Genomic DNA, 23826 nt, shown 5'->3' with positions numbered 1-23826 from the left:
ACAATTTAAGATGGTGGCTTGAGCAAACCAACAGCAATTCAGGAACAATTACACTAAAGCTGGAGAAGAATTTGTGCGTGTGTGTGTGTTTTTGTGTAAGCTCCTTCGTGTTTGGCTTAAAAGACTTTTTTTTTCTTTTAACATTATTGTCTTGACTTTATTAGACAGTGACAGTGTTGGTACAGGCAGGAAACAATGGGAAATATAGAAGAGTGGTATGACAAACAACAAAGGTCTCCAGATGGAATTGAATCTGATATGATGTGGTAGTATGATGTCTGCCTTAACCACTGGGTCACCAGAACTCCACCTGATGTGCTGAGACAGCTAGAAAAAATGTTCCATTCCAACAAAATGGCACCAGAGACACAAGTCACAGTCGAACCTAAGCAACATTTCCTCTCAGGAAAGGTAAAAACATTGAAATTGCAGTCATTAATAAATACAGCACGACACCAAATTTGGCTTCTTCAATATTACAAAGTCCACTGGAACTATGAAAATGCCACTCCCATACAAATCTAAGCCTAATAAAAAAGCAATATTGTGGTCATAAAAAAAAAAATAGTACGATAAAGATGAAAGAACAAATCTTATTAAATGACCGCACTGAGTTTCCCAAATGCCACTATCAATCTGTAACTCTCTGCAAAATCTCTTTCTTTGTCACATGATTATTCAATATGGACTTGATATTTTCAAAGGTACAGAATGGAAACACAATTTGGTTTGAGCATGGAGAGAAGGGCAAATAAAATTATATATAATACTGATATTTTTAGCAAATCTAAAAAAAATAAGAATCGCACTTCAAAGATGTGAAAAAAGTGAAGTGCAGGGTTTAAAATGACACAAGAAGATGATTCAGGTGAGCTTTCATTTGATTTCCCCCCAGCAGGAATTGCAGATTTGGGTCCAGGATATATCTAAAAGCTTGGATGCTAGATTGCAGTTCAATAAAACTCTGTAAAGTTAGATATGCGGTGTTTATGAACAGCGCGATTGACGTCACATTGCAGCTTTTCAGTGGGATTCAAGAAGAAGCTTTTCAAGGTTTTTCTTACTTTTGTTCTACAGCCATTCAAGTATTGATCTGGATGTATACTTTAGATCATTGTTCAAGCAGAACATAAGCTGTTGCACCAGTCTAAGGTGTTTGGCACTGCAAAGCAAGCTGTCCTCTATAATTTGCCAGTATTTGGCTCCATTCATTGCTCCTTTATCCTCATGCATTTTCCAGTTGTTTGTGCTGAAAAGCCTGCGGACAGTACGCTGCTGTCCACAGCCATTCTGCAGAGCTGTGATGGTGATAAGTTGTGACTGGTTTCTGGCAGACACAGAGCTTAACATTATGGCAGATAAGTTCAACTATTCATTTAATCAGTGCACACGATCTTTTGTCTTAAGCTCTCAGGCTTTCACAGGCCTCTCTGCAACTTCCAGGCTGCTGTCATGAGCATCTTTTATGCCAAACAGGCCAGATCTCTGCAGCACTGATTACCGTCCATCTAGCAAGATCTGTCCTCTTAGCACTTTTTATCAGTGTGGTCCTTAAGTTCATGGTCTCATCTGTCTTGTCTGGCTGCTCAGGTCAGTTTGATGACCCACTCTAAGAGAGTGTTGGACAGTGTAAAGATGCAATTACTCGGCAACTAAGAGATACGCCGATGTACGTAGATGTGAACAAGTAATTTAAAATCACATATAATGAACTGTAGTGGCCACAGTGCTGGTCAGGCTGTAAAGAAATCTCATTTGGAAGAACTTCAAATGTAAATTTGGGAGAGTTGAATTCTAAGCAAATCGAAATGTGTGAGTTCATTTTTTATTGGTTGTATGAATCTGAAACTACATACTTTCATACTATGGGTTATTGTGTATCGATATGTGAAATAAATTCTGATTCAATCCACTTTAAATTTAAATTTTAATACTATAAAATGTGGAAAAAGTCAAGGGGAATGCTGAATCCTCTCTGAAGTCATTGTTTATTTTTTCCTTTCCGATAATGTTGATGATCAGTAATGTCTCCAGTGATTAACATACCCTATAGCTCAGTGCTAATCTTTAACCAACATTCTAAGTGTTTGTTGCTGCAGCAACGCTGAAAATAAGATAATGTTTTTTCAAAGTTGTGGCAGGCAGCTGCTGGGCATCTTAACTCAGGGAAGAATGATCACTGCTCCTTACAGCTGCTCCTGCAAAGTCAATATCTATCCCATTTGCAAAATTGAAAAAGCAAATTAAAAGACAGAAATGGGAAAACGTCTCCACCCGAGTCACTCAAGAGTTTGAGGTTAAGCAATATTGAAACAAGCTGGCCCTCAAAGTGTGCGATCCTAATTGAGAGAGAGAGAGAGAGCTATGTTCCCTTTTGCCAGGCTCCCCCTTTTCTAATAGTCTTCTCTCTGCGTAGTAGTAAAGTGAAATATAGCTTTCTGGCAGAAATTATGAAAAGACCTCAGAGAGTCATGACCGTTTTACCATTTGTTCATGTAAATTCAAATGAAGCCGGAGGTCTGCTGGGAGGTTTGATTGTGGTGCAAGGTGGAGAAATCAACTGCATGGGAAGTGGGATGCAGAGACAAGGGGCAAGAGGAATGTCAACTTGTATTAACCACAGTGATGGGATAAAAATCTGTTCACATAATCAGTTTTATAGGGCTTGCCTCCTATTTGTGGCAAAAACAAGCCCACAGTGTAATGTAAAGGTTAGAGTGAGGCATGTAACGATTATGGTCCACACTTTGTCCACGGGCTGTAACTTGATAGGCAAATTACAGAATTACAGAATATTTGAAAATTAACGCAACAGCTTGTTTTCAAAACTGAAAGCTGTCGTAGTTAAGAAGTCCCTAAAATAATCAGAAGCGTAAATATTCAGGGGCTGGAAGGGAGCGAGTCAGTGGTTTATATGACATTAGGAGAGGGACATTTTTAATGAAAGATGAGATAGGAGGTAACCACAGTCTGGAATGGGAATGTGTGCGCTTTCATTAAATGGATGAGCGGAGGGTGTGAGCATGTGGAAAAGAGATATGAGATGAGCTGCTGAACAACATGTGTGTCTATGCATGTGTGTGAGTGCGTCGTGTGTTACTCCCTCACCGGTGTGCAGTACTCCACCATGGGGTAGTTGAGCTTGTGGCCCTTGGCGGTGCGCCCGGAAAAGAAGCAGCTCTGACACACGTCGTAGTTGAAATGCTTCAGACTGCGATACCTAAAGAGAGAGACAGAGAGAGAGAGGAGGGAAAGGGAGGTGAAAAGTGGAATAAGTTGGGAAGTCGTGTGTGTAGAAGTCACTTTCACATCCTCAGGGGGCGTGTGTGAGCGAGTGAGCATGTATGTAGTATTACAACATGACTCATCTCCAGGCTATACCAGGGCCCCCTGGAGAGCTGTGGATTTCCACTGTTACACATGCCTCCACATGCACATGATGATTGACTGACACCCAAACACACACAGACACACAGATACTCCTCAATATGATGACAGTGTGACAGACAACTGGATTTCTATCAAAACACAACAATGTGTCAACAACAACAACAACTGTCCTCAGCAGCAGCTGTAGCCAGAAGGCCATTTAATAGCTAAATTGAGACAGGAGCCATTCAGACGTAATAGCTTAAGTCTTTTATCTTTCTCTCCTCTCCAGCTCTCCCAAGGTTAGCTGACTGATGAGCTACGAGAGAGAGCCATATATCAAAGGATGCAACAGCGCACACGACACCACCAAGTCAAATGCGCCATTACGTACTGACACATAGCATATTACTATGAGGAGGGGGTGTTAATTCACCTTCACAGCAAGAGGTGCCGAGATGAGCCCTTAATTAATGAGTTTATCCACCAACAACTTTGGTTAATAATGGAACTTGTACATCCTGGCCTTCTGAGGTGACATCCTCTTACATATTAAAAAGCACTTTTTATGAAGCACCTTTTCTGCTGCTTTTCACAGTGTTATAAACTTTGATAATCCATAATAATCCGTTCTGTGTCTACATGAAAAGTGTGAACAAATCTACTGCCAATATTTCAAAGCACATTCGTATAGTGGGTAATAATTCAATACTGTCTTTTAGGTTAATTGTATAGTGATGGAATGATTATATCATGCTGTTCATGCTGCTCCAAATCAATCAAAGCAAATTACACAACAAACTACAAACAGAACTACAAAACTAGTGACTCACAGTTTTGATCAAAAACCTGAAGTAAAGCAAAACAGTAGAACGGTCCACTGCATTGAAATTCAATACATTTGTACAATAGACTGACATCTTAAAATTCTTATTAATATTGTGATATTGATCTCAACCATAATCAATCAAACCTGGTATACCAGTTTGGCTTTGGCCATACGAAGACTGTGTATAAAATCAATTCAAGACAATGATTGAAACTGGAATAAAGGAAGAGCTTTATCAGTACAATCAGTCAAAGAGAGTAATGATGAAATGAAGTAAAATAAATACGTAAAATGCATTTCCTTTTATTTTACATAGCAGGTGAACAAACCTCTGCACCTATAAAAATATTTTTGTCCACTTCATCTTTAACGTGTGCGCACAGAAAGGCCACAACAACTCTGTAAAATGTTGTATGCCCTAAAACACAAAGCCATTCAGCTCTCCAAACACAATGAAAGCAAATGACATGGCCAGAGAGAGTTTAAAACAAAAGAAGAGAAACAAAACCGTATCAAAAATAAAAGGTCAGCATCCAATTTTCCATTTTTAATCCCAAACTTATCATAAAACCACCATGAAGGTCTTTTGTATCACTGGCATTTCGTAGCAAAAGCCATTAAGTTTTAATTATTGCTGGCAGGTTCAACTGTAAGTAAATATGTAAATGTAACACATGCATAGCACAGGTCTGCATTAATGCACAGGAAATGGTGCATGTTGAATGTGGCTGGGTGGCTTGTTAACAGTCCCATTAATTTGTGGCGATTGTGTTGACATTTATCACATGTAAACATACATGCTGGCATACTATCTAAGCATAACTGGAGGGATCTCCGTCTGTATTTCGATTTTTCAGAGAACCGCTCATCTAATTGACTTCAGACTTCGCAGGTGTATTGCACTGGCAACTGTGAAATTTTTTGGATGAGTGGTTCTCAAGAAAGCTTCAAACATCGCTTTTCTATATGTTCCTTGATATGCACAAAAAGGCGGAACTAGACAATAAGGGCAGTGCAGCACCCACTTACAGTGCGCACATGCCAGAGAAAGTGCGACGGCACTTTCTACGCCGTTGCCCAGACACTACTGGAGCAGAGAGGATCAGCCAACTCCAGCAGTAACAAATGACCCTGAGTTATCTGAATGCTTTTGAGTGGTGCTATTTGTGTGACATTATATGGAGCACCCCCTGGGTCAGCTGAGAACAAAAAAGCTCAATGTTTTCATTGTGCAACACTGTACTTACTGTGCTTTGCACTTGCAAACCAAGTCACTTGCCCACAAGATTTAAGGGTCCATTTCATGCTATATTGTGCATTGGATGTTTCACCCCTTTCACTGTGTGATGTTGTCTGTATAATGTCCTCAAGAAAGCTGCATTAACGCTGGCCCAAGCAATCAGAACCATACGGACAGGCACATGTTGAACATGCACTGCATTAGTCCTTTAAATTCTGTTAGAATTTTTGGATGATCCAATGCACCGTGCCAGTTTAAAAAACACCACTCCCTATAAGAAAAAGAAAACACGGTTGGTGTCATGTCTCAAGACCACACAAAATGCCTACTATGCATTTTTCTTCCACTTGCTCTCTGCCTTTCCCTCCCTCCATCGCTCTCTCTCATCGATCACTGACAGAACCTGGGAGACGTGTGCTTCATCAAATGTCTGACTGTATTTCTCTTTCTGCTGGCAAAGCAAGGGATGTGAAGGAGGACAATTCTGCCACAGTACTTCACTTGGTGTGGTGTTGCACCTATCTCCAGCCACAGAAAAAGCTTTTCCCTCTTAGACTAGCCAGTGAAGAACTAAATTTTATGATGAATTGACTGAAGTTGCTGAACAGCAAAGTACAACTTCCTTTACCTGTTGTTACTGTAAAAGTGAAACTGATCAAGAACCAAATAAAACAAAGGAAGCAATGTGTGTGTGTGTGTTATTGTCAGTTGTGTATAGTATCAGAGGGTGGTCTGTTATAGATTGCTTGCCAAGCGATCAGCTCCCTGTGAACTTTGTGAATGTGGCGGTGTGGTGTATGTTTGTGTGTATGAGCGTCTTGTTGTTTGTGAGCATGTGTGTATGTTTCATTGCGAACCTCCGGATGGTATTTAGTCAGTGGTGTATCAGCTGCTGACATTTAGATAAATGCCTGCCCTCCAGAGCAGATCTGCCCTTTATGCTCAACCAGGAGAGAACAACTCAGAACAGTGCCACATTTGTTGTGTGTGTGTAGGTTTGTGTGTGTGTGTGTGTGTGTGTGTGTTTTTGGCCTGTTACATGTTGCATACTTGTCGCCTACGTCTAATATAAGTGTTTCACAAACGCTGAATTAAATGCTACATATGAGCGTGTGTGTGTGTGTGTATTTACCTGAAGCCAACAATAGGACACTCCTTGCAGATGTTACACTTTGCCTGATGTTTCGCCGTCTCTGCAGCAGCCACTCTGTGCAGCACGGGAAGCCAAACCATGGACTGAGGCTCCAGACGCATCCAATCAACAAACTGCCTGGGCTCCAGCTCCACCTTATTGGTCACCTGGGCATAAAAGAGGCGGGGCCAAAAGTTATGAGCCTTTAAATCAAAAGTTTAGGAACCACGTGAAGTTTATAGTTTCAATAAAAGTTCGACAAAGAGAGCTGATAAACTTTAAAGGCAGGAGCGTGATAGAGAAACACAACACAACACCATTCCCAGAAATGAGTAAGAGGCTGTAACTCCTTGTTTGTTCCCGAAAGCTTAATAAAGATGCAGACAAATCTGAGATGACCATACATATTAAAGTGACGACTCCCTCCGGTGCATTATGGCCTTGAATTGTGGACACGACTAAATAACTTTTTACAAGCGTCTTATTCGTGTTTATTTTTTGCAATATCTTATAATAAACATTGATTTATTTTAACACCCTCACTGCCCTTGTCCTACACGCCCGTAGCCATGCTGTTAGCTAACAGCCATACAGCTCCGTGCAAGTGGCAATGAAAAACACCCAAACTCCCACTCTGAACTGCTGCTTTAAACTTTTGGAGGTGTATTTGTTCATGTAACCTGTACTTTTACAGAGCTACGCCTACTGTTTTAAGTACTGTGGTTGTGAAACAATTTCAAGGCTTCTCCAAGAACAAAAAGCCAAAAAACAAGTGTCCACTTTCTAACATTTATCCCTTGTAAAACACAACCTATCTACAAAACGGAGCATTGCTTGATATGGCAGTGTTCACAAAATGTATTTCAGCAGAATCTTTGTTCAGCTGCAGATTCTAATGAGCCCATTCGAAAAGTCAACTCGGGGTGAGACGCTTTGACATAGCTGTTGTTAACGCTAAACAAATCAAAGACGACCTTTCCATCATCCCTGACAGACAAAAAGGGCAGCAAATGCAGCAAAGGGCTGAATACATTTGAAATAAGAGGAGAAAACAATCAAAGGGAATGCAGCACATAAGTGTGTGTGTCTATGTGTGGGTGTGTGTTCCCCTGATCCCTTCGCAAAGCTTATGGTGTGCAAAACTGCAGAGTGTCTCAATTTTATTAGCATATCCTTCTGAAAATAAATTCATGCTACAAAAGGAAGCACATTCCAACCTGGAAACTGGAATCAGGGACTGGCTTTTTAATTAATATCCAAAGGTGGTTCTTACAAACAACATTCACCAGTGAGCTTTGGTGTGTTTGTGTTTATAAATATATTTATAGAACCAAATATCAAAAAATGGCAAGTAGCAAATGCTACGGTTTAAGAGCCTAAGAAGGTGTCTTTAAGGTTTCTGTTAACACTGCCAGTGAAACTTTCACCCTGCAGACGTCCCAAATCATCTTTAAATCCTTAACCCATCCACTTGACCTTCTCCTGCACAATCAGAATACCCCCCTGTCTTTCCTTTCCCATATGTCGATCTCATCTTCACCTTCCCTCCCTCTTCCCTGCCATCTAACAGAAGAATTTATAGCACTTACAGATTAATTACCGCAGGAGAGAGATGGCTGAAAGGATGACTATATGGACGGATGAATGGATAAATGAAGGAGAGTGACAAAGGAACAGTGAAGGAGCCATATTTATGGCGGTGCAACCGGTTCATCCCAGGCCCATTAAACCAAATGGCTTGGGTGACTGCACTGTCACTGGCAGGGCAGACTGGCGCACAGGTGGGACAGGGCTTTGCTTGCGTATGTGTGCGAGTGTGTAAATTAGAGAGTACGTGTTTGTGTGTGTGTCTGCCTGGTTTCTACCTGCCAACTTGGTTTGACGATTGAATGATTAATGAGAAACTGGACTACAGTTGGCACAGCAATTCATGATCAAGTCTGTGAGCAATTTGTGTCCGTGCTTGTGTGTGTATCCGTGCATGTGTACATTAATATGTCATCAAGGGAGTGAACTGTGGGCAAAGCAGGAATGTGTTTGTCCACTTGCCTTCTGTATTATAAGAAAAAAAGTAAGAGAGACAAGGTTTAAAAGTGCCTCACTCTGCTATTTTGGGAGGTGCGGCACAGGAAATCAGTGAAAATTTATAGCTTCCTAATTTTAATGTTTGGCTCCCATTTATGACTGCCGAAGCATGAGCCAAGGGAGAAAGAGGGAGAAAAATGAAACCATGATCCCGGGGGATGAAGACATCATTAAATGCCAGTAACGTCCAGAGATAAACCCAGAGAAAGTGGTTAGCTGGCCACAGTAAAACACTAGAGGACAGCCAGCAGAGGCCTAGAGGCCATTTGAGGCTTCATGGTTGGTCAGCAGAGCTTAAATATTAGAGCACTTTTAGAGAATTGAGAGTGGCAGGTGGTAGATGGCTGGGAAATGTGGAGGAAACTGGGGTGTTTAATGACAATTAGATTTGGGGAAGATGCATCACAAAAACATAATGAATTACAGAACTGATTACTTTCCAAAAACTGTTTTCAGTAATGTTGCCAACTCAAACTAGGCTGACTGTTCTGAACAGATGGGAGTTACCAGTTTAGTGGTAGCAGACAGAACATGTTTCCGACTGTGACTGAAACGAAAATCATAGGCTAGGTTAAGCACTAGGGATCTGTGTAACAGATGAATCGATAACTCCTCGGGGACTTACCTAATCAGTCTTATTTTTGTGTCAATTAGTACATACTGTGAGTGCACACAACAAACATTGCACAGGAAGAGCCCTGCATCCAAAAAAACAACCAGCAGCATTTCAAGAACCTCAGGCTCTGGGAAAAGAAGTTAAATACCCCCCTTAACTGCAAACCTCACTAACAGATGGCGCACACAACATTCCCCAGAATATTCAGATATGCCACTGTTGTTTTTTCCAAACTAAATCACTGAAAACAAAAATGTTTACTGTAGGTCAAGTTCTGGGTTAAGTTTCAGTTAAGTTTTGTCCTCATGCACTGAGTTGTTCTGCTTGGACTTTGTAAGCTTTAATTAGCCTCTTATTGCATTAGGATGCACTTTTCTAATGCCTTTTTTTGTAATCGATCACAGCTTACAGTTGAGAACAAATTCTGGTCGTTAAATCCGACAGTGTTTTCAGGGATAGCATGTTAAGACTGACATGTCTTGACTATGATGGAAAAACATGGATCTTCATGTGTATTGTTCTGCATGCATCGATTTTACACCCAAAATACCACTCTAAAAACAGATTTCTTCCCCATGCCAGTAATCCATTCAGTATTAAGAACATTATGTGATTACTCAGTCAGTGGGAAAAAAAACTGAATCCCCTACACTTATTTATTCTGGATGTGTGTATGAGCACACTAATGCTTGCGTGTGTGTATGTGTGTGTGTGTGTGTGTGTGTGTGTGTGTGTGTGAACATACGTGCTGGAAGCAGCTGCGGACACTGGGTTCAATGTTGGAGCCTCCGAAGGCTGCCACCTCCCCGAGCTGCCTAGGGATCTGGATGGCTTCATGAAGCAGGAGACCGAGCTGCCTCTGGTCGCATGTGTCACCTGCCGACGCAACCTGGCTGAAGAGGTCTGAGGGGGGAGGACAGGGGGAGGTAGAGAGAAGGACAAAAAAAAAAGTGAAAAAGAAAAAAATGAGAAAGGTGATGTCACTTTAGTCACTGTTCCTACTGAAAAACCAGCCAGTTGAACTCTTTGTGGCTGAAGCTCCTGCCATCTGTGCCCCAACAATGAACCCTCTTTTAAAGTCACTTAGATCTTTTCCTCTTTCCATCTTGATACAAAATTAGAATCAACTGGGCCTGCTCAGCATTTTTATACACGCTACAGAGCATGATTAGATGTTAATTACTTAATTGTACCCTGCAGTGCACCTGTGTGGGAACATCTGCGTTCGTTATGTTTCTCCACTCGTTTGTTCAGGCTTTTCCTTTAATTTGTCACCTGTCTGTAGGTATAAATAGATCCAGAGGGAGAAAGAGTAACGGTATAGCAGGGAGTGGGAGGGGAAAGTGTTAGTGTGTGTATGTGTGAGTGGGAGGTGGCAGGGAGGACACAGGGAAACGATGCATTTTTTATCTTTCTGCCTTACTCCTTGCATGCCCGACGCTTTCTCCGCTAATCTCTCCCTCACTGCCTTCAAATCTCCACCACATTATCATACTGCCCGTGCAGTGACACGAAGACTCGGCCAGTGAACGTGTTTCCAGCGACGTGGCTTAGATGAAGTTATGAAACATCTCCAGAGCTCATGCACAAACTTAGCAAAGAGATCAGGGAGGGTAATGCGGAGAAAGAGGGGAGGGAGAGGGAGAAACGGAGGGCATGACAGGTCTTTCTGCTCTGCTTGCAGCTGACTTTGATCTCTGTGTGAGACCTGGCCCTGATGCCAGCTCCAGTTATGTATATATATGTATGTGTGTGTGTGTGTGTGACTCTCTTCCTCTACACTCTGTGTCATCTGACTGATCAACCCCCACATCTGCAACTCACTACCTTCTGTTCCAAGATTACATTTGACATACACCACTGTCAAAAAAAAAGAGCATGGCACCATGCCTGGTTAGGTGTGTGTGTGCGTGCTGCTGTGTAGCTATATGCATGCGGCTGACAGACAATGAGACTCTAAAGGAGTAAAGGAGGAAAGACCCAATCAACCATGCTTGATACCCTTCTCAAGCTAATAGAAACCGCCAGTGGAACGAATAGGCTCAGGGATGGAGCCCATGCCATGGCAAGGGAAAGGGAGGAGAAAGAGGAAGAGGTGAAGGAGGGTGGAGAAAAGAAGGGAAGAAAAAGTACGGACAGAAGGACAGAAGACAAAGTGGCCCTGTTCGACAGATGAACCATGGCGTGATCTGTCACAGCACAGGGAGATAGACAGAGAGAGATAAAGCTGCAGAAACAAAGAGCAGGAAACTAAAATGAGTCCCCTCCCAGTGTAGCAAGCCCATATTCACGCTCCCTAATCCTCAAAATAAATCAGAATAGAAAATTAAATAAAGGACAGGGGAAACGCGTAGGAGGTCTCTCATCCAATTAGACGACCCGTTCTCCAGCTCTCTCTCTCTCTCTCTAGCTTTCTGTGAGGCTGATTAATACAGCTGGGAATGCAGCTGTGCTGGAGCAGTATGGGATGGACTCACCACAGACTGGCCTGCACAGGGGTGAGGGTGAGGGGCTGGACAGGGATGTGTTTGAGTGCATGTGTACATCAGCAGATATCTTACCTACTCATTGACACTTACATTTGTATTTCTCCTCCAGGTGTCCCTTAGAGAGCGAAAGCAAACCGATCTTCATGGACAGGACGCGGATCTTCCCGCTGCGACCACTGCAGAGACCACACGCACACATATATACACACAAACAGCGGCAGCGAGTTGTTACATTTATTATGGGTTTATATTATGTCTTATAAAAGTATGTGAACCCTCTGGAACTACCTGGTTTTCTGCATTAATTGGTCATAAAATGTGATCTGATGTTCATCTAAGTCACAAGTACAGACAAACACAGAGTGCTTAAGCAAATAACACACTAATAATTATTGTCTTCCAGGTCCTTCTTGAACACACCCATTAAACATTCACAGTGCTGGCGGAAAAAGCAAGTGAACCCTTGGATTTAATAACTGGTCAAACCTCCTTTGGCAGCAATAACCTCAAACAATCTCTGCTGGGTTAAGGTCTGGGCTCTGACTGGGCTTCTTCGAAAGGCGGATATTCTTTGTCTGAAGTAATTCTGAAGTAGATTTACTTCGACGTTTAGGGTTATTGTCCTGCTGCATCCTCCAACTACGACTGGGCTTCAGCAGCCCAGACATTATCCTGTAAGATACCTTGATAAACACAGGAATTCATTTTCCCCTCAATGATGGCAAGCTGTTCAGGCCCAGAGGCAGCAAAACAGTTGTGATGCTCCCTCACTTTACTGTTGTTCAGCTGTTACTTAGGCCTTCTTTTTTTTATTTTTCCCCCCAATTAGCAGCCTGTGTTGTGCCCTTTTGAGTCATAAAAGCTGGGCACCCATTTCTAGTGAGAGTAGCCACAGAACTAAATCATCTCCATTTATAGACAGTTTGTCTAACTGTGGACTGATGAACATATAAACTCCCTGAGATAACTTTGAAACCTTTTCCAGCTTTATGAAAACAAATAATTCTTCCTGTTGTTTTTTTCCAAGTCAATGTAGTTCGAACACCACACCACCAATCTTGGTGGATTGACTGAACTCCAGGTTTCTTAACTCCTGACTCCAATTAGCTTTAGTTGATATCATTAGCCAAGGGTTTCACACACTAGTTCCAGCCTACACTGTAGGTTATTGGGGTTATTTGTTAAAACCAGGACCTGATCATATTTTAAGACATATTTATACAAAAATACGGATAATTCCAAAGGGATCAGTATGTTGCAGTATGTTTATATGTGTTTAGCTCTGTGCAGACCTGAACTATATGCAGCTGCAGTGACAGAAAATCATTATGTGCTTGGGAAGCGAAGAACGTTCAAGTGTGTCTGTGTGTGTTCCTGTAGTTCAGTCTTTCTAATTGCATTTTCTAATTGCATTTTCTGTGTATCCACAAACAATGCTTTGACCAGTACACCAGATGGTTTGCAGCATGTGAACACACATGTGAGAGAGAGTACTGTATGTTCACCACTGCAGAGCATATTTGCACATGTGCCTCTGTATGTCTGTGAACAAACATGAAAAAGGCTGTGTGTAACAGCCTCTTGCATGCCAACTGGGGCTCCTGCTGGTGCATATAGCATGTTGACAATGTCAGGATAAGTAGGGTAAAAGAATATAAGTGTGTAAATATGTAAAACATAATCATGGTGCACAGAAAGGACTAAAAAAGATGTATTTGAAAATTCAAGAGCATAGTGATGCAATGCCTTAGCTCGGCCACTTGCATCTAGTCTGATTTTATACACTATATTTTGTGCCACATTTAAATCCGTAAACAAGTATCTGCATGATGTTGCATTTTCAAAAGGCCACGATGGAGGTGGCAACAAGCACATTTCCCCGGTTTTGCTAAAATCTGTGACAAATTGGTGACTGATGCATAATCCTCTGCCCTGAAGGCAAAACAGATGGCATACGTACGTGTCGTAAACATTGAGCAGCCAGTTGAGACACATGTCAACGCACAGCGGTACGTTGACCAGGTCTTTGTGCTCCTGCTCCAGGCCATCGTAGATGGACGTCAGGCAGTTGATGACGTCGGGAACAGACAGCAGCTGGTTGTTGTTGGTGAGTTTGTGCTGCTCGAAGGTGTTCTGTGCCACGCTGAGGTCCAACAAGTCCACTGCAGATGAAGAGGGGAGGAGGGAGGAGTGGGCAGGATGACAGGAGGTGGATGGAAAAGAAAATAGAGGACAGTACAGGAGGGGAACAATGAGGAGACAGAAAGGACAATTATTGGGAGAAAGAAGTGAAAGTGAAGAAGGGAAGGGAGCAGAAGAAGGTTAACAAGAACAGACAGAAGGAACAAAGAAAAAAGTAGAAAAAAAAGAACAAGAAATCCCATGAGGGTTGACAGGGGACAGAAAGAAAAAAAAAGGGCAAGTTAGAACCATTAGCAACCTTTCTGACTTGTTCACTGGGCTTTCAGCTGAAGACTATTCATAGAAGCACTTCAGAACTTGACTGATATTTTGTCCAAAATAGTTCAAAACAACTAAGTACGGAAGTCTGCCGGGAGTTCAGACAGAGAACGGATGGATCATTGTGGTGAAATATTAATACAAGAGAGAAATCAGAACCAAAAAAAAAAAAAAGACTTTAGAGTTTACTTGTGTGTCTTCAGAGTGAGACAGAGTGGAAAAAAGAGAGAGAATATTTAACAAAACAAGCTATTCGAGTCCTTTGGCCTAACATTATTAAACAAAGTAGCCAGCTGCATAAACACACACAAAAACAGACAAAACAAAGCAATAAAAACAGATAAAAAACGAGATGCTTTCAGCAGCTGCTGTGCAGTAGATTCATTCACACATACAAACACACACACATAAATGGTCACTGCTGTCTAACTGAAAAGCTTTGGTATTTATAGTGTTTGAACACTGACAACTCCCCAGTCTGTTACTGAGTCCTAAAATATTATTTTCCTAAAATAAGCAAACGATCTGCCTGTGGGGTGAGATGCTTTCACCTTTTCTAGTACAACGATCTGCCTTAATCTGCCTCCTATCAAGATACTGACGAGCTTTGAAGTCTTGAAGAACAAACCTGAGAAGAAACAACTAAAGTAAAAGTGAATATGCTGTGCTCAAAAACATGGGTTGAATTAATAGAGCATATGTTTTTGGGACACAGAGTTTTAATATGAATGTACAGACCTATCAAGGGCAATCTCAGATCCTGATTGGACTCCTAATTAGTGCTTTATTCAAGGCGAAAGGTCAACCATCTCTGATCAAAACATGTAGGTGGGAAAACAAATACACAGTGTGCTGTCTGCTATATGTGATTAATTAACATGAGCAAACTACAGTGTAGCCACTGCAGTGTAGATACAGATCATAATGATTTAATTAAATGGTACAAACTTATTTAGATATACTCCTTATGAATATTTTCTATTTTCAGGGTACTGATAACACTATATTACTTCTGATTTTGCCAGAAATGCTAAAATACAGGAGGTTAAAAAACTTTTTTTTACTGGTGGGTTTTCCTGAGGCCTGAACTTTTAGTTGTTCTGTCTGCAAATCTTCCTCTGACCCTCCACTGCTTTCTCCTCACAATCATTAAACACTGCTCCCTCTCACCTCTTCTCCTCACTTAAGCCACCTCATTTGCTTCAGTCACTGTCACGCCCTACGCTGCTCCCCGCCTTATGTTACCCCCTGTTCCCCAGACAGAACTAATTAGTGGGGTGTATCCACGTGGAGGAGACACAGCGGGGCAGCCACGCTGTCAGAAAGCAAAACTTTATTTCTCTCACCACACACACAGATATGAAGCTCAGTGGCTGTGGCACATTAGCGGGGTGCCACGCAAGCTCATTTGTGCCTCTCTGGTCCCCTGGCACAGACTTAACCCAATTAGCCGTTGTATAGTATCCCTGTCATGTTTGTTGGTGTGTGTGTGTGTCTGTGTGTGTGTGTGTGTGTGTGTGGGTGCGTCATTCTCAGACACATGTACACACACACACACATTCATACAGCAAAGTCAAGTCTTCAAGCAAAGATTCCACATGAATCCAGGCTAATAACTAATAACTACTGATCTTTTTGGTGTGCGTGTGATTGTGTGTGTGCGTGCATATGTGTGTGTGTGTCTGTGTGTGCACAGTTTTGTGGCTGTTCTAATCTAATGGATGAAATTGAATTGCAGTGCCCCAAGTCGAAATCACTCAGGCTAATGCATTCCCATCACAAACACACGCATGCGACCAGAGAGCCAATATGAGATAGCTAACTAAAATCACCTAAATCACTCAAACTTATTAACAACCAACAAACACAATAACACACTTTAATGCCCACAATTATTCAGGTGCACAGGTCAAAAGCTGCACACACATACCTACATCAGACAAGGTATATTTTATCTGTTTGTTTCCAACATGCACACAGAGCAAACTTCCTACAGACAGCAGCACGTAAAAAAGCGGTGTGTGTTGCTTTAATAGTGTCAACAGCTGGATAATAGTTAACATTTGTCACCATTATTGCACTGTGCTGAGATCAGGTAGCTGCTGCCATGGGGGCCTGCATACGCCTGCAGTCTGTGTGTGTGTGAGCAGAGGGGGTTGATGGCCACCTGAGACTATAGGCAGCCCTGGACTTAAACGCTGAGACCGGATACAGGTCAGGGTGCTTGGTTTGGATTGGTGAACGTTGAAACTTGGATGTGATGGGCCAGTGAGCCCAGTCCCTGAGCACGCATGCAGCACGCTCTCATGTAAACTCCAAATGACAGGTATGTAGTGAGGGCCGGTAAACCGACTGACAGGGCTGCTAAAAACTTTATGGATTTTTTGATGGTTCATGGGCCGACCAGGGCGACAGCCCACCGGGATTTGCCCCAGTGTGCCCGACAGCCAACCCAACACTGACTGTAGGTAATAGCCACCTTTATCAAAGCTTCCATTCTAAACAAGAAAACAGCAGCTCTCATGTTGAGAAAAATGCTTAAAAAAAAAAATCCCACCTGTGCACATCAAATGCTAAGCTCAACAGGCTTAACACAAGCACCAGCTGTGACTGTGTGCAGCCAAGATCATGCACATGCACACACACTGACACAGTGTGTCCAATTTTAAAGCCAAAATATCTTTGGCTCATGTGCTGCTCTGGCAAAGCATCTGGCAAAGCTTCAGATCATTACCGCATCCCCTCCTTGCACCCAGACTTCAAAAGAAGTGGACCACGGCTGTAGGTATTAAGGTGTGTGAGTGTGTGTCTTACTTACAACACAGTGCTTTCTGTAGTCTGCGGATCTTCATGGCTGTTCGGTACGCTGAGAATCTCACATTGTTCAAGTCCGCTACAGGCGGGGACGGAGACAGAGAGATGAAAGGTAGATGGACAAAAAGAAAACAGAGGCAGAAAATCTGAAAACAAAGTGCAACAAAAATCTGCCTTCTGGGCAACGCAAGCAGGAGCTCAGTCTTCAATGAAAGCTGACTTTCTGTTAGTTATTGTCTATGGAGATGACCGAGGGGAGGTGGGGGGGGGGGCGCGCAAATGTGGACTGTGTAATTAGGTTAGTGAGATCTGTCTCAGTGGAGGCCGGTGCTATTTGTTGAGCTGCTGGCCTACAGCAAACGCTCCCAAAGTTTCACAGCTTATTACTTATCCGGCTGCTCATTAAAGAACAGTCATACTGGCCACCCCACAGGGACACAGCCATGCATATGGATATTAGCAGGGAGCGGCAGAGAGGGAAAAGATCAGGGTGCAATTTTTATCAAGTTAAATGTAAAGAGTAAACTAACTAGACAAGTGAGAAACAGATCTGCAGGATGCAGTTGATCCCTAACCAGAAACCAGCCTTCGAAAAGACCCAAATTACAGCATGCAAGCTGCAATTTGTAACATGAGATAATTTCCTCTCATGTTAATTTTGTGTGACAATCAATCATGTAATGTGACACTGTCACCATTTATAATCTGCGTCTAAGTGGTTCTCGCAAATTGCTTTTGTGAAACGGGCCCCTAGACCTTTAAAAGACCAGTTAACTGCCATTAAACAGGCTTCATTCATTTGATTAAAGGGTCAGTTCAAGCAAACTGCAGGAAAACATTTTTCTGACTCACCTCTAGTGGCATCTGGCCGTGTAGATAGTTTTGAGTTTATTTGCCCAAGTTCTTAAATATTTATGTCTGAAACTTTTGCCTTCAACCAAATACACTGACAGGGAAACAAATGTTGTTTGTGGTGCTCGGAGCACTGACAGATAACATTGAAAAAAAAATTCGACAGCAATATCTCGTTGCAAAATCCGCAGCCCCTTTACTCAGGACAAGGCAGAGAACACACAGTGAAAAGTTTTAATTGGAACTTTTTACGGCAGAAATGCTATAAAAACAGTTGACTGTGTTTTGTGGATTATCCAGAGTGACAGGAACATGGTTTCTGGACAGAAAATGTTCCTGTTGGATTTTTGAAAAGGCATTTATTTTAATACCTGGAGCACCACAAATGAAATTCTCCTCCATTGTACTGGAGTGGCGGTATTACTCAAAGACACAGTTACAGTATCCCAAAACCTGGGCAGATAAAACCAAACCAAAACATTTGTGTGAACCAACCTTTAACAAGATCCTCGGGCTTAGATTTTTTTGAAAATGTAACCTGCAGCACTCAGGACTGGGAGACACCATTAGTGACTGTGTGTGCTTCCTACCTAGTGACTGGTAGAGCTCTGTCATCTTTGGATGGTCCCAGCAGGTTGTCTGTGTCTGGTGACTGAAAACCACAAACAAGGGAGAACCATTAGACTAAAAAACACACAAAAACCCAGAAGCCGACACACAAACAGAACAGGAATCACTGACGTCAATATACACATAGAGAAACTGGCAAACACTTTCAAGGATTATCATGAAAGAAAGGGAAAAAAAACACAACACAATGACAGACAAAGGTACAGTATTTCAAAAGCATACACTGAAAATAACACTAGTAGACGCAAACACTTGTCAAACTGAATGTACATGAGTTAAAGTCACCATTATCACCATTATCATCGTCATTTGACACTGTCGATAGCTTTATTACCAGCTCTTTAGATGTTGTGCCCAAATTGGGGACAGAGGCTACAGATTCTCCCATAAACCATAAGTCACACACAGAAACCCTCTGAACGAAACAGCAGGAAAAGATGCACACAAACAGACACACACTGTGAATCCCTCTCATCACCACAGCATCTTTCTGTTCAAAAACCACGGGACATAAATATAATGGGGACCAAGTCTCAACTCCCTTGTTTACATTTCTACTTCAGAGAGAAGCGTCACACTCACATAGACACACACACACACACACACACAAAAAAAAACAATCTGCACAAACCAAATGTCCTGAAAAACCAACACTACAAAAATAAAAAAATTTAAAAACCTGTGCTGAAACTGATCAAACATGGTCGCCTTCGCACACAGGACAGCAAAAAAAATCTGACTTTTCTCAAGCTGCAGCTGCCAGTCACTGCATCTATTTGAGGTCTGCTGGCCGTGATGTGGCTTTGTGAATATATTTCGAGAAGGCACCTGGCTGTCAGAAGCTGCACTCAGATCTGTGGAGAATGTTTGAGAAGCTTTCTATAAAGGTGGCTTCTTTTTTCTTTTTTGTTTGTTTTGAATGCAGTGGCTCCCCTGTGGTTTCTGCGACGGCTTGCTCTCTGCTGACAGGCAGCAGGAAACGAAGTTGAGTGCTGACAGTGAACCGAAGTGGCACAGTGGACGTCGGGAGCCCTCCTCATCCGCATATGCTCATCACTATTCAAGGGCCTGACGACCCCTTTCACACCCGCACAGGCATCACTAATGCCTGGATCTCTGTGCACTGAGGACAGGGTTGTGTTTTATTTAAACGGACTACAAAGAGCTCTCCTGAATTTACAAAAGGTTTCAGTGAATCCAAGTCAGGGGATTTGCTGATATTTGCTGCACACAAACACACGACTAGGAGAATACTGGCTATCCAGGCCACAAATGGCCGACAGCTATTGCCATCAAACATTTTTGTCATTCAAGTGTAGAAGGGTACATCACAGACACGATAGAGCTATTACAATGATGGGATATGCCATCAACTCACATCACAACAAAACTCTGTATCGTATCTATGTACGCGCACCACAAGGCAGGCAGCATTTCCATCAAAAAGATTAGACAGTGTGTGCTCACATCCTCAGCTCATGAATGCCATAATGAGGACGACTGTGTTGTCAGGTTCAACTGTCCTCAGCAATCTCCCCTCATCGCATTCCCTTCGTAATGCCTGAGCAATATAAAAAAAATGAGCTGATGACACATTTAGTAAAAAGCTGCTACAGTTTAGATAATGTGGTGGGAAACATCCATTTGAAAGCGGAGAGACATAAGCGAATATTAAAGGGCAGGGGACAAAAACAGAGATTTTACGGCAGATATTTGAAAGCTTCTTGGAGATACATGCTGCAGCGCAACCTCGGTGAACCTCAACTCAGTGTGAGGAATTTCATCTCTAAGGTTGCTTTCACATTTGTAATTTGGTTTGTGTTCACACTGACTTTTTTTTTTAATATATAAACTAATCAAGAAGCATAAGCTTTAAGCTGAAATTGAAAAATTAATCAGTGAAGCAAATAACTGCTAATTGCCAGAATAAAGTTGATGCCACTACTGTACACATACTCTTTCTGACTAAATATCCGACAGTGAACCTTCACTTCTACATTTCTTGGGCCTGTATCTCCCAAGTAAGAAATAACTTCTCATCTTCTTTAAAGTCAAAACAAATTAAAATGAAATCATAGCAATTAAAACAGCCTGTAATCAGAAATGGGGGTTTTTGCTGATTTTTCAGGAGGTGGTAAACTGTGAGCGAGAGCTTCATCTGGGGATGAAGCTGCTTGGGTCTTACGCAACGCGTGTGACATTTTCCCTCATAAATGTAATTTAATGACATCTAAAGGAAGAATCAACAAATCAAATGGGGTAACAGAAGGGCATACTGCAGCAGGCAGAAAAGGATGAAATTTATGTAGCTGCTGGGGCACCGTGAGTGGGAAAGTAACCTTTTACAGGATGTTTTTGTGAGATTTCCGTCTGAGCGTGCGACCAAAGGGGGCAGTTGAAGCCAGCCGCCTGACCCTCTTACACTAACAGATCGCCGTGATAACAATTACGCTTATCAAAAATAATTGCTATTTCCTTTGACGTTCTCTGTGTGGAACTGCCAGTCCAGGCTGTTACAGTCCAGCGGAAGGTTAAAGTGGTTTTGCTAATTACTCACCTCTTCTCTGCTCTACTATAATTAAGCATAACCTCATTTTCCCACTAGTGGTGATATATGTTATAGAATATTAAATGTTATGTCTAGTGAGTAAAAGATTAGAAATGTCAATGACAAAATCCTTCTGAGATACATCCACCCCACCCTGTACCGTGGGGGCAGAGGGGGAATGTATCCCATCAAACAGTTGGCTGCAAACCAGCCAACACTTCTGCGCAACGCTTCTCTTTGCTGCTGGGAGTTTGTCACTGTCAAACACTCAGAGGCCGCCATGAATAATCATGAGTGTGCAGATGAATCATTACAAGCGTATCTGGATATCCAAAGAGATAGAATGAGTCAAATATCCATGTAAGCAAGAGGAAGATTTCAAAACATTTCTGTTTTTTTTTTTTTTTTTTTTTTGGTGACAGTAACCTGCCAGACTTCTCACAAAGTATCTCTGACAGGTGATAAGTGCCTGCATTCACCGCCTGACTTCTGTTTTTTCTGGCTTTCACCTCTCCTCCTCTGCCTCTTTTTTTTTTTTTCTTATTCTCAAAAAACATTAACCCCCTTCCTCACAAAGTTATCCGTATTCTGCTTTGAAATGCAGTTCAAACAGCTTGGGAATCTTTTTAAAAACTTCTTAAACTAGACAACTTGAGGAAGGGATGCACATTGTCTATCCATGTATATAAAGGCTGTCAGCTCTGCTAGGTCCAACCACATACATGATGTCCCAGCACCAAATATTTCCTGACAAAAACACAAAAAGACTATACAAACTAGGAAAGCCTTGGAAAGTAAAGTAGAGTTTCTCTGATCTTTGCAGAGATGCAGTCGTGTTATATTTCCTCTCAGAAAGCCCTCAAGACCTCGCTAAAGTGCCAGAATGGGTGATACTGGGACAGCATGCGAGGTTGCCAGCATGAGGCCTTTGGCACAGAATCTCATGTGAAGCCATTTGATTTTCCCCCAATATGTCGCTTGAACTCCACACTACAGGGGGCGGACAAGGCGCAGTTTTAATCAGGGGCCCTTTGTCAGCCCGAAGAAAAGAGGCAGAGTACTTGAGGAGATGGAAGAGAAGACGAGGAGGGGTTTGGGGAAATGAATGTGTCAAAGACTGATTTGGGCGTCCCCGGGAAGTCACGGCACTGAATGCGACCTGTGATTAGTCCTAGAGATGGATTTAGAGTTCACTCTTCAAGTTGCAAATCAAGTGGGTTTGCATGCATTTGTATTTGTGAGTGGAGGAGGATTTGCAAAGGGCAGCGTACAGCAAACTACCTTCATTTTAAAATGAACGAAACACCGCACAGTGGCTAAACTTGAAGGAGGACTGATTCTTTTCTTCATGTTTCTGCAAAGCAATACAGGGTTGATGGGAAAGCCACCACAGAGAGAAAAAAACCTGGTGCAACTGTCCTCGCTGCATGGACTCAACATATGGCGTGTGCTCAGTGAGTCTGTGCATGTATTTGGTTAGAGAACTTCAGCCCGGTTCCATTTGGGAGTTCTTCACATCTTTGGGAGTGTGTCAGCGTTTCCTTGCCAATGTGAGGGTGTGCATCTCTATTTGTGTGCCTAAATGCGTTTGTGTGCATTGTTCTGTGCGAATGTCCTTGTGCACACGCCTTTTGTTTGGGTGAGTGGGTGGATGCAGGTTCACTGGCTGGGCACATCTGTGATCACAGGCTGCTGTTGACTCTAAAGTTATTAGCCTGTCCTCTGAGTCGTTGCCTGTCTCTGGCTTTCATCTCTGATCCCCTTGTAGTGCCAAGCTGAAGGCCCAAACACAACACAGGTGTCCCTCCCCCTCTCTCTTTGTCTAAATCCTATTTTTCTTCATTTTCCATCTGTCTGAAAACACTTTGCCTTGACCTCCTCCCAAATGAACTCACAATTTTCAACATGATTCAATAAACCAAATGAACTAGTTTTAATCGCTGGTTTTAATAAAAATAGATAAAGATAAAATATTATTTTATTAGCTTTCTAGAAGCACTATCAAGCAAGTGTCTTCAAAAACAGTCCCAATTAACACACCATAACTCACAATAAACATAAATATAAACGCTCTGGAAAATGGTTGCATCACACTTTTTTGGAGCTGTTTAACATATCACTGAGACAAGACTAGACCTGTGAATCTGTAGCTGAAGCTTTTATTGTGGGTTGTTTTGTGGACAATGGCACAAGGAGAATTTTTAAAAAAAATTGCCACTGGCACTTTAACTGAGACAGTGACATTTAAGGGGGGGCCCTAAAAAAAAACAATACAAAAAAAAAAAAACCAGACCAATTTTATCATCGTCAAATCACAAAGCTAGACTGCAGCAACAGAACCGACAGAACCGGGAAACAGAAACAACAAAACAGGATGGACACAACTGCTATCCTAAGATTTTTCTAAGCACCAGCCAAAAATAAGGGCGTATTGGGGTTTGGTTACTCAGCAGTTCACTGACATACAGTTACATGATTTCTGGATAATGAGGTCGTTCAAACTTTTGAAACTGACACATCCTGAAGAGTAGAGAAGCTGTCCTCGTTTCTACCAGCACAGATCTGCTCTTTGCCTATTTGAATAAAAAAAAAAAATCTGCTGTTTGGCCTGATTTGGCAAAAATTAGAAAGGGAAGCAACATGTCAAGCTAAAGTTGTTATAGTGACTATTAGAACAGTGTGGGAAATTGCCCTGGGATTCAGCCAAGTATTATCTATTCAAAAGGAGGTCCTAATATTGGACTGCATGAGAAATGTGCAGG

At 42.1% G+C, this 23826-nt stretch overlaps 1 protein-coding gene across 8 annotated transcripts in view; it reads right to left on the bottom strand.

The window, feature by feature from the left end:
* Positions 1-23826, bottom strand: part of utrn (utrophin) — a 168661-nt gene that overhangs the window by 24558 nt on the left and 120277 nt on the right. For all 8 annotated transcript variants that reach the window (XM_041064681.1, XM_041064685.1, XM_041064679.1 and 5 more), the window contains 7 exons: positions 18477-18538; positions 17039-17113; positions 13721-13922; positions 11851-11936; positions 10017-10174; positions 6571-6737; positions 3109-3220 (listed from right to left, as the gene is read on the bottom strand). In XM_041064681.1, coding sequence (XP_040920615.1) covers positions 3109-3220; positions 6571-6737; positions 10017-10174; positions 11851-11936; positions 13721-13922; positions 17039-17113; positions 18477-18538 — 862 coding nt within the window. The remainder of the gene's footprint in view (positions 1-3108; positions 3221-6570; positions 6738-10016; positions 10175-11850; positions 11937-13720; positions 13923-17038; positions 17114-18476; positions 18539-23826) is intronic.

This window comes from Toxotes jaculatrix, chromosome 19, assembly GCF_017976425.1.
Source record: "Toxotes jaculatrix isolate fToxJac2 chromosome 19, fToxJac2.pri, whole genome shotgun sequence".
Taxonomy (NCBI): domain Eukaryota; kingdom Metazoa; phylum Chordata; class Actinopteri; family Toxotidae; genus Toxotes; species Toxotes jaculatrix.
Note: the sequence above shows the minus strand (reverse complement) of the source record. Positions and strands in the feature narration are given on the sequence as shown.